Genomic DNA, 14,219 nt, shown 5'->3' on the forward strand with positions numbered 1-14,219 from the left:
TTTTCGTTACATCTTTTATGTCGTTTTGTTCTTGTTGTTATGACGTTTTTGTCACCACAACTTTTTCGTTGTTTTATCTGCAGAGACCCTGCAGTCCTCTGCCTGTATTTCCATATTTTCTTATTATTTTGCTGCTCAGGACGTTTTACCAGCTCAGTAAGTCGGTATTGGACAAACAGAAACACTGTAACCCTGAGTTTCAGGATGACAGACTGTAAAACTTCAGTATCCTCTAACATGAGCTGAACTGTCTCATTTTAATGAACTGTACATATTAATGTATTTTCATCCCAAACATGCAAACACGTCTGTTTTCTTACCTTTAATTCACCTCTGCAGTGAGTCATAGTCATTTAGTGAAACACCTCAGTGAGTGTTTGTGTTGTTAGATGACTAATGAGGGAGATGAAGAGCTGCCTCCTCCTCCTCCTCCTCCTCCTCCTCCTCCTCGTCTCCGTCCTCGTGGGACTCCTGCTCCCTCCTCACCAACAGACCAGCCTTCATCTCTCTGCAGCACACAGTTAGTGAACGTCCATCATAACACCAGGACTCTCTCACACCGGCCGCCGTCCTGCTGTGCTGAGACGACTCAGGCCTGCGTCAAGCAGTGTTTTACCTATTATTACCCATGATTCTTAGTTTTCACCTGATGTGGAGCGGTGGTGTGCCACAGAGGACAATATGTGTGTCAGGAAGTTTGGAACACAATCTGTGAAGATCATCTCACAAAGTTACAAACAGAGATTGTGCCTAAATGTTAAAAAATGACCCGTTTTCAAATCTGCTTCCTCTTCACCTCACAAATAACAGATGTAGAGGCCAAATCTTCATGATGTCACAGACAGCTTTTAATCATGTTCAACCAGGTGTGAACATGCTAACACCAGGTGTGAATATACGTGAACATGCTAACACAGGTGTGAACATGCTAACACCAGGTGTGAATATACGTGAACATGCTAACACAGGTGTGAACATGCTAACACTAGGTGTGAATATACGTGAACATGCTAACACAGGTGTGAACATGCTAACACCAGGTGTGAACATGCTAACACCAGGTGTGAATATATGTGAACATGCTTACACAGGTGTGAACATGCTAACACCTGGTGTGAACATGCTAACACCAGGTGTGAACATGCTAACACCAGGTGTGAATATACGTGAACATGCTTACACAGGTGTGAACATGCTAACACCTGGTGTGAACATGCTAACACCAGGTGTGAACATGCTAACACCAGGTGTGAATATACGTGAACATGCTTACACAGGTGTGAACATGCTAACACCAGGTGTGAATATATGTGAACATGCTAACACCTGGTGTGAACATGCTAACACCAGGTGTGAACATGCTAACACCAGGTGTGAATATACGTGAACATGCTTACACAGGTGTGAACATGCTAACACCTGGTGTGAACATGCTAACACCAGGTGTGAACATGCTAACACCAGGTGTGAATATACGTGAACATGCTTACACAGGTGTGAACATGCTAACACCAGGTGTGAATATATGTGAACATGCTAACACCAGGTGTGAATATATGTGAACATGCTAACACCAGGTGTGAACATGCTAACACCAGGTGACAGCAGTAGTGTATTTGAGGTCAGAGGTCAAATTCGTCCTCTGTGATGACAGGAGGAGCTTCAGGCCTGTTTCTGCAGATTTAAAGTTCCACACTGAACCCCTCAGACGCTCTGATTACTGCACTTTAGTTTTCCTACTGTTGAGAGAAATCAGATGAAAAGCTACCAGAGAATTGAGGAGAGCTTGAAAGAAGAAAATCAGTGAGACAATGACTGAAAAAGGGAAACATGAAACAGATTTATTCATGTAGGAAATGAAAGAATGAATCAGATAATGGAACGGTGCTCATTAACACGTTGAAGAGAGGACCTCTCCAATCTGCCACGCTGACAATAGACGGTAAATAAAGATGTCGGGTTGAGAGATGAAAGCGGCCGCGTCCTCTCTGAAGTGTGTTTTACGGAGCCTTTGAGAGTTGTAACAGTCTTTTTAGGGATTGAATGGATTCGTTAGATTTTATCCTTTAGCGCTCCTTCAGGGAGGTTCACTCTCGGTCTGCAGGAGTCTTATATAATGACTCGCTCTGCAAACAATTACACAACAAGATGAGTTCTGAGCTCAATTATCTCAAAGATCATTATTAATGCATGTCTGCAGTCCTCCTGTGTACACACACTGTACACACACACACACACACACACACACACACACACACAAACACACACAAACACACACTATACCATTCAAACATTTACTGCAGCTCAGCTCATGTTGATTTTATTAAACACTTTCAACCAAGAGCAGGAGATGAGAAATATTTGACTGATAATCAGGGTCAGTGTTAATTAATAATTACAGATTTAGGTGTAGTACTTGAAGGAAATAGTCATAATATTTCAAGAAAGGGGTTGTAATAATTTTGAGTAAGATATTTGTTCCACATCCACAGAAAAGGTTGAATTATTTCAAGAATAAGTTTACGCAAAGAAAAAAAAAGTTGGAATATTTATGCAAAACAGAATATTTTGAGAATAAAATCAGAATATATTGGAATATTTCGTGAAAACAGTAAGAATGTGTAGACAAAGGAATTTTGGAAAATTTTAAGAAATAAAGTTAGAATATTTCTGAATATATTTCAGGATACTTGGGAGAAAAAGTTGGAATGCTTAAAGAAAAACATGTCTGAATACTTTGACAAAAATGTGGGAATGTTTTGGGACAAATCCAAAAGTTTTTGTCCTCAGTCAGACTTAAAAATATATATATAAAAAAAATAGATTCAAAAAGACCAGAATTACCCTTTAATTTACAGTACCTGGGTAAATGAATTGACTTTGTTGATTTGAGCATCTGTGAAACTGTTTATCAGTTTTTTATAAGTTAATTTTCTGTTGTTGTTTTTTAGAGTGAAGACGACGACAGCAGGAGTGTCACCACCTCATCTGTCATGGTGAGTTCAAACTCCAGCTGTTTACTGTGTGTGTGTGTGTGTGTGTGTGTGTGTGTGTGTGTGTGTGTGTGTGTGTGTGTGTGTGTGTGTGTGTGTGTGCGCACGCTGAACAGCAGAGAGCCATCAGCATCAACACAAACTGGGTTGAAACAGATCCTCTCTCCCCCTCCACGCTGTTCCCATGGCGATATCCCATAATGACTGCCGTCCTCCTCCCTGACAGGACACAGCGCCGGCTGCTCATTGGCTGTGACGGCCTCCCACTACTGTTTCTGACTGGAACCAGCAGGGAAATCTGCTCTGAACTGGAAATCAGACACAAGAAAACTAACAAATTATTATTATATTATTATTATTATAATTATTGTTTTCTCTACTGATCGATCAACTGATCTGTAGAGAAAATGACTAAATAACAGAAGTCCAGGGTGACGTCTTCAGATGTCTCGTTTTGTCCAACCAAATAAATAATTTGATATTAAGAGGGAGAAAAAGGCAGAGTATTTTAAGAAGTAAGTTGGAATATTTTGAGAAAAAAGTGAAAATATTATAAAAGTTGGAATATTTCAAGCAAAAAGGTTTGAATAGTAAGAAAAAGTAAAAAGTGTAAATATTTTGAGTCAGAGTAGTAGTAGTACTAGTAGTAGTCAGATTATTTAGAGAATATTGTAATTCTTAGATGAATTGGATTAAATGTCCATCAGTAAATTCTGACTCAGTGGTCCTCAGTGACGTCTTCAGGTGTCTCGCTAACAGCGTCATCTGTAACATGATTAAATAATGATAGTGTTTGTGTGCATCAAAAAAATTAGAAAGAATTAGATTTAAATATTTAAACTTTATTTAAACTAAAGCTCAGAGTTTGTCAGTTTGATGCTCGCCTTCCTCTCAGACTGCTGTTTGTTAGCTGTGTGTTTGTCCTGTTGTCTCTGTGAGGACACCATGAGACTCTGTGTGTGTGTGTGTGTGTGTGTGTGTGTGTGTGTGTGTGTGTGTGTGTGTGTGTGTGTGTGTGTGTGTGTGTGTGTGTGAGCTGAAGGACAGCCTCCCTCTGTGTGTAATTAACATGGACCTATCAGGTGGACAGCGAGGACGGTCTCTGATTAAAAGGCCTGCTGGCGCTCACGGCGCCCTGCTGGACAATAAACACCACTAATGGCATCAGGACCCCCGCCCTGCAGCACGGCGGCGCCCACCACGCCTAGAGGACAACAAGGACGCCGGCTTACAGGGCGGAAAACACCAAAACATTAAAGGAACGCTCCGCTGAAAATCTGTGTCTGAGTGTCTCGTCCTGACAGGACAGAGGCTCTCAGACGATAGAAACTTCTAAAAAGACTCTTCCAGAATAAATGACGTCTCTGCTGCTGATTTGTGTTTGACGCTCATATTTAGTGATTTATTGGCAAACCAGCTGTTTGGAACATAAAGGCTGAACCTGTAGGTCAAATATTTAGATCTGCAGCCTCACAGAGCTGCAGTGATGATGTATTTTTGTAGTCCAACCCTGAAGTGAGCATCACTAAACAGAACAGCCAATGGGATTTTTACATCGGATTTTTGGATTAGTGCAGAAAATAAACAAACGTTTCTGATAATCAGTCCCTCCAGGATTTCATGGCTGTTTTTGGGGATTGTTGCAGCCCTGAAAGCCTGATTTCAAAGCAACTTTTCTCAAAAATTGCAGTGCATCTTGTTTTGTTTTTATCTATTTTTTTTTGCAATGAAAAGTTGTGTTTTTTGTACAATCCGGTAAAAAGAGAGAATAAAAATGTACTGAAAAGGCTCAGGGTTACAAAAATTCTAACAAAATATGTTTTATTTGTAAATGAAGAAGGTCACCTGGGGGGTTATTCCATAAAAAAATAAAATATTTTTGGAGATAAAGTTCAGTCAGAACAGCGAGCAAATTAAAATTGAAATGACAAAATCTAGAAATGCACAGAACGTTGATGAATGTCAATAACAATGAAAAACCTCATGTTCTTTTCAGAGCTGGAACTCACAGGAAGCTACAGTGATGACTGAAAACAATTGTAAGGATGTGCAGAATTCACAGGGATTAGTTCGATTTGACTGCAACATCACAACTTTATTCTTGCCATTCATTTACAGAGTGAAGGAGCTGCGTACGACGCTGCAGAGCTCCAGCTTCTCACACCAAAATCAATTCACGCTTCATTTTATCAGTAAAGTTGTTGGAAAAAAGTCACACAGCTCACAAAGATCTGATCAAACAGTGAAAGCAGGCAGTTCTGATCAAATATTCATCAATGTTCGGTTTATTTCCCACTTCAAATGTTTTCAGAAACTCTGTTCAGTCATAAGAAAGACTGTAACCAGGTTCTCGTGTCTAGAGGAGAACCTCAGACCTGCTGAAGACCTTTTTAACACAAACTATGATCGTTCTGTGATCAGAACCACACTGTAAAAAAAATAAAGATAAGATGACTTACAAGTTCAAATTTTCAAGTTTTGAAACAAACTTTAAATAATCTATAATCTTTAACTGAAACTAGACAAATTTTAACATTTACTTTCAGTTCAATGAATTAACTTAATGTTTTAATTTATGTATTTTAATATTTTTTGGGCTCAAAACTCAAAAATCAAAGTCCAAGGTGACGTCTTCAAATGTCTTGTTTTGTCCACAACTCAAAAATATTCAGTTTACTGTCAGAAAGCAGAAAATATTCACATTTAAGAAGCTGAAATCAGAGAATTTAGACTTTTTCTCCTTAAAAAAATGACTCAAACCAATTGATCAATTAAATAAGACGTCCAAACATCTTTACTTGCTTTTAAAAAAACCTGTTTCAACATGTTCACGTTGGTGTAAAACCAGTATTTGTGATGTGAACACTGTGTTTCAGTCTCTGTTCCACCGGGTGCAGCTGGACCCTCTGGAGAAGGACTGGCTGAGGAGCTCAGCTGTGGGGAACGTGGCCGCTCAGCGCCGGCTGCTCTCGCAGGAGTCCAGCCTCGTGTGGAAGAAGGTAAAATAATTCACATTAAGGCTGCGTGATTTTGTTAAAAATTATAATAATGTGACATGTGGTTGATTTTGATGTTGAACTGAATGATTGAAGTTTGTTTCTCGTTGTTCAAACGTCTCTCGTTCTTCTTTTCTGCTGCCGTCAGGACTTCATCACTGTAAGTTTAACATTTTTAGAGTTGCAGTGATACCTGGATAAAACCTCACCCCTGCATTCAGAAACCTGCACATTTCCACAGTTACCTGGCCACCACTGGCCCACGGGCCACGGTTTAAGAAACGTGATGGAGCATTCTAGTTCTAGTTGTGTGTTTTGTGTTGGGTTATATAAAAATGGGATATATAAAAATTTTGATGACTGTTTGGAGAAGTACTGTATGTTAATATCAGTCTACTCAACATCCCACTGGTCACACTGGGACCATAAAACCCACTTTTTTATCCCCTTTTTACAAAAAAATATTTCAGATGGTTACTAATGACACAAGATTTGTATATTTTCATGTTTGGGAAACAGTTGGGATTAAAAGGGTTAAAACAACGTGTGTGTGAGGAGGATAAATCTCATTATTCGTCATCTTATCAGCCAACAGTTGTGTGTTAAGAGCGTCCTCTCGGCTCAGCGCTCTGTCAGTGAAACTCTGAGAGAGACGAGAGCTCCGAGGAAACAATTGGCTTAAAGGAAATGAAACGTTCAAAGAGCAGCAAACAAGTCAGTAATCTGCTTATTGAGATGAGTGAATGAGGGGCTGTGAAGTAATGATCCTATTAGTTTGGATAAGAAGCTGCTGAGAATCAGACGGCAGGTGAAGACGAGGAAGATGAGTCAGATAAACACCAATCCCATCAGGAGGAAGATAATCCATACCTCACACACACACACACACACACACACACACACACACACACACACACACACAGTATCAGGGTATCAGCAGGAACATAAAGTATTCACAGTAAAAGTATTCAGTACTCTGTTACTGTTAGCTGTATCTGTCTTTTATCAGTGAACTCTGTTGAATGGGCAGCAACGTTAGCTAGCCCAAAAATGGCAAGCTAGCAGTTAGCTGTAGCTCACTCCATAGCTAACTGCTGTCTGTCATTGTTCTGTGTTAAATGTAGTGTGGAACCAAATGCTGCATTAGCTAACTGTTAGCTATAGCTGTCTTTTAACTTTATTTAGTTCTTAGAGCAGGATTAGCTAGCCAGAAACTAACAAGCTGGCAGTTAGCTATGGTTCATACAGTTACCTGAACTAACTGTGAATTCTATTCATAGGCAACAAGGCTTGCTAGCCCAAAAATGACAAGCTAGCACTTACCTCACTGTTAATTAAAAACTCCACAGTTCTTACAGTCAGTTTAAAGTAAAAGCAAGCTAACTAACTGTTAGCTATGGCTGCCATTTATCAATGAACTCTCTCAAATTGATAGCTAACTGCTAGCTATATTTCAGCTGCATGAACTGAAGTGTGGAACCAAGTGCTACACTAGCTAAGTGTGAACTGTGATCTCTGTTTGGTTCATACGCAACAGCTAGCCAAAAACCGAGAAGCTCACTGTTAGCGGTGGTCATAAATTTGGATGAAAGTAGCTAACTATTAGCCATAGGTGTCATTTGTCTATGAACTCTCTAGAGTTCATCGCTAGCTACTAGCTGTAGTTGAACAGTATGAATTGTAGTGGGAGGGAAATTGCTACATTAGCTAATTGTTAGCTGTCTGTTGTCAGTGAACTTTGTTTAATTAATAGACAACAGTTAGCTTAGCTAGCCAAAAACTGAAAAGATAAAAAACTGAAAAGCTAGGGGTTATTGGTGATCACACAGTCAGATAAAAGTAGCTAACTGTTAGCTTTAGCAGCCATTTATCTATGAACCCTCTACAATTCATAGCTAATTGCAAGTTTATCTAATGTTAGCTGTAGGCTATTGTTATGTCACTGTTAACCAATTGCTAACTTTAACATTTAGCATTTAGCATATTTAGCACTTGGACTTTATTACAGATACATGACAGTTAGAATCATTCAAAGGAAAAACATCTGGAACTAGCATTTTTTTTTTTTTTTTACAGGAAAAGTGACTGAAATCATTATTAAAACAATTTCAAATAAATTTTATTTAGAATAATTGATTAGTGATTTTAGCTTGTATCAACTGTTATGTAGTTTCATTTATATGAAAACATATTTTATAAACTCTTCAAATGTTCACTCTACCTTTTATTACGGGGAATAAGTGTTTGTATGACTATTAATTTTAGTTTGATTAAATTATTTAAAATACTATTTTATTTTAGCCTGAAGGAATTTACTTTACATAATAAAACTGTGTACCATAATGAGCTGATACTGCTGAAATGGTTGTTTGCCACATTAGATGCTGTTCGTTTCCTGTCATTATCGTGTAGCTGAACACACAGGTTGCTGCACTAAAGCATCCAAAGTGTTAAAATTCATTCTTTGTTTCTGTGTTTCCGACTGGTTCCCGACTCCCTCTGACGACCTCCTGTGATGTAAACGTTGCTGTACACAAAGGGGGTAAGTTGTTTTTTCCTTTTGGCCGCGTTAACACTGATCATCTAAACACAGGCGAACAAGCAGGACTCAACATCACACACACTTCTGCCTCAATTAGCTGAGCAGTGATATCAGAGAGAGCAGCTCCCTCACCTCCGTCTGGCTGCCTTCATAACAGTCTGAAAGAGTCGGATGTTCGGACGTCTGCCGGCTCTTTGAAGCGAGCTGGCTGTGTGTGTGGATGGGGGTGTGTTAATGCAAAATGCAGTTCATGTAAATGGGATTCACACGGACGTCCAATTTTCTGGCATGTTTGTGTATGAAAAGGCAAAAAAAGAAAAAAAAGGCATCATTGCTTTGCGAGGCGTGTAGTCGTCCCTTCAAACAGGCTGACAGCTCACCTGACACCGAGCTAAACACTGTCCTACATACACAAAAACCTCCACATGCTTATTTTTATCAGCTCCTCTTGTTTCCCTTCTGCAGGCGTCTGCCGGCAGGTTAATATTAGCAGCGTGGATGGATTACTGAGCGGGTCTACCACGCACAGGCCCAGGGGCCCGAGGCGTGAAGGGGCCCCTGGGCCAGAACCTCTGTTTGAAGTGACTGTTATATTAATATTTCCTGTTTGAAAGTCAACTGGATGATCAGAGACATAAAATGATTGTAACAACCACAGAAACACAAAAAACAGAAAGACAAAATGACGATAAAGACAAAGAAAACAAACACAAAGAGACAAAAACATCAAAAAGGAGCAAAATGACTACAGAGACACAAGATGACAACAAAGAGACACAAAACAACATTATGGCGACAAAAACACTCTACAAAGAGACATGAGGCAACTACAGAGATGCAAAACATTAAAGAGGTGCAGAGAGTCTCAAAACAACATTGAAAAGATGCAGAATGACCAAAAAGATGTGTCTTTGATGTGTGATTGTGTCTCTCTGTGGCTTTCTGTCTCTTTGTGGTTGTTTTGTGTCTCTGTGTAGTCATCTTGTGCTGTTTTCTGTCTCTTTGTGATCATCTTGTGTCTTTGTGGGTGTTTTGTGAATATTTGTGGTTGTTTTGTGTCTCTTTATTGTTGTTTCGCGTCTCTGTGGTGGTATTCTGTCTCTCTGTGGTTGTATTCTGTCTCTTTGTGGTTGTTTTGTGTCTCTTTGTGGTTGTTTTGTGTCTCTTTGTATCTTGCTGTCTCTTTGTGGTCATCTCGTGTCTTTGCAACTGTTTTGTGTATCTTTGCAGCTGTTTTGTGTATCTTTGTGGTTGTTTTGTGTCTCTTTGTGGTTGTTTTGTGTCTCTGTGGTCATATTCTGTCTCTTTGTGGTTGTTTTGTGTCTCTTTGTGGTTGTTTTGTGTCTCTTTGTATCTTGCTGTCTCTTTGAGGTCATATCATGTCTTTGCAGCTGTTTTGTGTCTGTCTGTGGTTGTTTCATGTGTCTCTTTGTGGTCACCTTGTGTTGCCTGTGTCTTGCTCCTGTGCAGGGGGGGTGGTGGGTCCTTGTCCCTGTCTGTGCCCAGGGGCTTGTTGTCTGATAATCCGTCCATGATTAGCGGTCGGACGCTGCGGCAGGATGTAGAATTCATGCTCATTAGAGGCTGTTGTGATTTGAGCGGCCCAGCAGCTCAGACAATGGGGATGTGTAATGATATTGTAATTACATGGTAATTAATATTTGAGCAAACAGTGAGCCTGAAGGGAGGCTGCCCGGCTCCACGGCAGATGGGAGGAACTGATCATCACACAATCAGCCAGAAGATCTTTCATTCGCTCGAATGTTTGAGTCGCCGGTCTCCTCTCCTCTCTCCTCCGCGTGTTTTCTTTCTTGAAGACCTGATTTCACAGTTTAGTGGTGAGAATCTGGAAATTAGTCAATGGGGGGGGGGGGTGAAGAAGGATTCTCTTCATTTCATTTACGGATCCATCTCTGATTGTCTTTATTTTCTTACAGCAGCTCTGAGATCAGTCTCCTCAAGTCCCAGCATATGCTCTTCAGATTCATTGTTAAGTCAAAGTGTGATTCTACGCCCAATAAAAGGGAGCGTGTTTCAAACCGGCACATATGGTCGAACTGTTGCAGGCTGGCTTTGAAAACTCCCCGCCGATGCCAGAAGTAGAATTTCACACGGCATTATGGGACTCTAAGCTTCCTATTCAAGAGCTTTTTTGCAAAAGGACCCCTCCATATGGCCTCGCCTAATGCGCTGCCTCACTGCTGTGTACACCTCCCCCCTCCTCCTCCCATTCGCCGCGCGGACCTCCCCGTGCAGAAATAACAACATCAATGGTCTAACCCTCGCGCCACTTGAGAGTATTACACTCCTTTTCATGCTTCACTTGATCAAAACGGAAGGAGTGAAATTTACGCCTGTTTGATGTGCCTTTTCCCCGCTGCTTTCAGACGCGCGGCGCTAACTCACTCTGCCTGTCACTCCTCCACCACCAAAGGGCCAACAGATGCCCGGCGCACGGAGGCCCGCTGTTGGCCGGCGGTATCCGGTTTGTGCCGGGTCACTGTCGGCGCTCCTGTCGACTGTTTAATGGAGGCTGCAGCGTCCTGCTGAGGCAGACAGGTGTCCATCATGTTTGCAAATGTGTAAATGTGTCACATGCAGAGCCTGAGGCTCGGCGGTGTTTCTGCAGTTAAAGGGCCATTACACTGATTCTGCATGTTTTAACTCATCACATCACTGCAGACTCTGAAGCAGATATTTAAACTGTTTTTCACATCTTTGAATTGATTTTTCACACTTTGCACACAGCCATTGATTTATTTAAACATTATTTGGCATTTAACTCACTCATTCAGTTCTTTTAGTCCGCAAAACACTGCTGGAGTTTAACAGGGAAACAGAGTCACAGAATCTTCCAAACAATGGAAGTGAATGGTGACCAGTTTTCCCTCAACCCTCAACATCAAATATTCAGGGGAAAAAAGACAGAATTAAGAAAAAGACAAATACATTTACATTTATATAGCTATATGAAATAATCAAAGTAAATTAAATAAATTCTAACAATATAGATCAAGAGTTATAGTATTAACTGTCCAGGAAGTGCATATTTCTCTGAATTTATTTGATTTCTGTCTGATTACTGAGGTTAATTTCTCCAGAACATACAGGGCACCATTTCAGATGCTGTAACCACAGTGCAGACATTCAAACTTTTCCACCTCAACGTGATCACTATTCTAGCCGGCAGCCATTTTGATTTTCATTCATTTCTGTATTTTCACTGTGGAGGCCCATTTCCACCATCAAAAGAAAAAGTATCCCCATGATAAGAGATAAAAAGTCATAATTATGTTTTTTTTATCTCATAATTATGACTTAACATGGGAATACTTTTTCTTTCAGTGGCAGAAATGTTCTTACATACGTTTCAGAATTAATTAAATGCACAGAATATAATTTTTGATGCACAATAAGAAAAGACATAATTTGTTGATGTTGTGCAGCTCCATAGATGAATATTCATAAACACCACATCGCGCTACAGATCATCTTTTAAAATATATTTTCCAGCATAAAAAATTCGAATTCCCATCAAAATGCGGTTTCATCCCAATTTGCAAGAATGTGTGATATATACTAAATTTTGTCCGAGCCAATTCTGAAACCAAACCTCCACCTTCTGACAGAAGAAACTGAACTACAAGTCAAAAATGTAAACATGTTGGATTAAATCTGTTGTGATCTTTTTAAAGAATTCTTTCAGTAAAGCCTCAGGACGACGTGCCGGAGTATCACTCACAGCTCCTAATAGCAGTGCTGTCAGTGTGTGTGTGTGTGTGTGTGTGTGTGTGTGTGTGTGTGTGTGTTCAGGTGTGTGTGTCTCAGGTGGAGGCACAAACAATCTCAGCGAGTGTCGGAAGAGGCCGGCGGGCGAGGCGGGGTTCAGTTAGCACCTTCTAATGAAAACCGTCGTCGCTGTCGAAGCGGCCTGGCAGCCGCTCAGCGGTCAGCCTGCATCAGCACGCCGACACGGACACACCGCCAAAATAAACCTCCATTAACCATCCTGCACCCGACCGCCTCCCTGATGACTGTGCCCCGCTCGATTTTCACGCTCTCAGTTGTTGGCTGAATGAGGAACATCAGTGTGGCGAAATTAAACAGGCGGAAAACAGCAGAAAACAATGTTCCATTTGTTTGATCCAGTTTACAGTAGCAACATGAGAGGGAGGAGGTCCAGAGACGCAGGGAGGTGGAGGAGGAAGAAGTCAGTCCAAACAGGCCAGGAACTCTCAAACACACACACTTCTGATCCCACTTTTAGTATGAGAAGTGTTTTCCCTGCAGATTATCACAGAGCAGTGACGGACTGAGACTGTCTGAGGGGCAGGGCCGAAAAATAAAGAGGGCACCACATGTACGCGGTGGGGCAGGAGCACACGAGGTTGTGATGAACACACAGGACGCTTTATCACATTTTATCCATTGGAAAAAATTGTAAACAGGAAGCTTGTTTATTGTATTTCAGTGTATGAAAGTCCGTGTATGAGGCTTCATTATTAAGTTATTAAGTGTTTCTGTGATGCGTTCACTGTCAGTGACTCTGCTTGTGAAACAGTTTTCACAGGCGTAGACGGATACAAAGAAGACGGGACACACAGATTACGGTTTCTATGGTTCCCAGCGTCCTGAAAGAAGGCGATCTTAATCTTAAAAAGGCAGATTACCGCAGGCTGATGTTTACTCGTCTAAATCCAGTTCAGACGTGGACAGAAGAGGGTCGAGGTGTGAACAGATGAACGTGAGACGAATCAGGAAGACGTAACGTCACAGTTTCACCACAAACACCATGAATAACACGATGAGACGCCTCGAGCTGCAGCGCGGCTCCTTTCTCCTATTCAAGTTATTTTACTTTTATCACTCAATAATCACATGTTAATTGGTACAAATGTCAAAATAAGACAGAAAGCACATTTTCTAAGACAACAAATTATGCTAGAAGAACACGTCATAGCAGATTGAAGCTAGTAGAAAGACATTTATTTGCACCTTTACTGTTTTATTGTCATAAAGTTTAATGTCTGTTTTTATTTTGTTTCTTCTCTTTAAATGCCTCGGACACATCAAGTTTGTAAGTTCAGTAGTTTCAGTTTGTGGTCGTGCTGAAATGTATCCTGTCAGATCCTGTTAGCATTAGCAGACTCAGTCTCTTCTCCTTTAATAGATTCAGTCAAAACCTTTTAATCATCTCCGCTGTAAATTCTAGTCATGCAAGTCCTAAACTTTGAGTTTCAAGTCCTAAACAAGTCATAATGTAACAGCGAGTTTCAGCATCCAGCGTCATTGGTTTTCAAAGTGACTTAGCTGCTAAGCTAACGTTAGCTAAGTATTAGCCTTCTAATGCTAATATTAGTCTCAACTTACTTTTCTTTGTGAAACTTCAAATGTTTTTCATACTGCAATTCATTTTTGTTAACCTCCTCATTTATCAGTACTTAGTCTTAGCCCTGTCTTAATTAGCATGTGATCATAGCTCTCTTTTTTTTACCAGTATATAGTCATAGCCTTGCTAGTGTGTAGTCATAGTCCTTTTGTTAATTAGCATGTAGTCGTAGCCCTGCTGTTTATAAGTTTGTGGTCAGTGTTTGCACTCAGTCTCAAGTCAACGCTAACGTTAGCTAACGTTAGCTAACATTAGCTAACATTAGCTTTCTAACTATCAGCCTCAGCTCATCGTTTTTC

General features: G+C 40.5%; 1 protein-coding gene across 1 annotated transcript in view; it reads left to right on the forward strand.

The window, feature by feature from the left end:
- LOC146317123 (uncharacterized) overlaps positions 1-14,219 on the forward strand; it is a 40,979-nt gene that overhangs the window by 13,722 nt on the left and 13,038 nt on the right. Inside the window, exons 4-7 of the mRNA XM_084733744.1 lie at positions 2,952-2,996; positions 5,870-5,992; positions 6,138-6,149; positions 8,529-8,531. Coding sequence (XP_084589870.1) covers positions 2,952-2,996; positions 5,870-5,992; positions 6,138-6,149; positions 8,529-8,531 — 183 coding nt within the window. The remainder of the gene's footprint in view (positions 1-2,951; positions 2,997-5,869; positions 5,993-6,137; positions 6,150-8,528; positions 8,532-14,219) is intronic.

Source organism: Lutjanus erythropterus, chromosome 13 (genome assembly GCF_056507025.1).
Source record: "Lutjanus erythropterus isolate fLutEry1 chromosome 13, fLutEry1.hap2, whole genome shotgun sequence".
NCBI classification, from domain to species: domain Eukaryota; kingdom Metazoa; phylum Chordata; class Actinopteri; order Lutjaniformes; family Lutjanidae; genus Lutjanus; species Lutjanus erythropterus.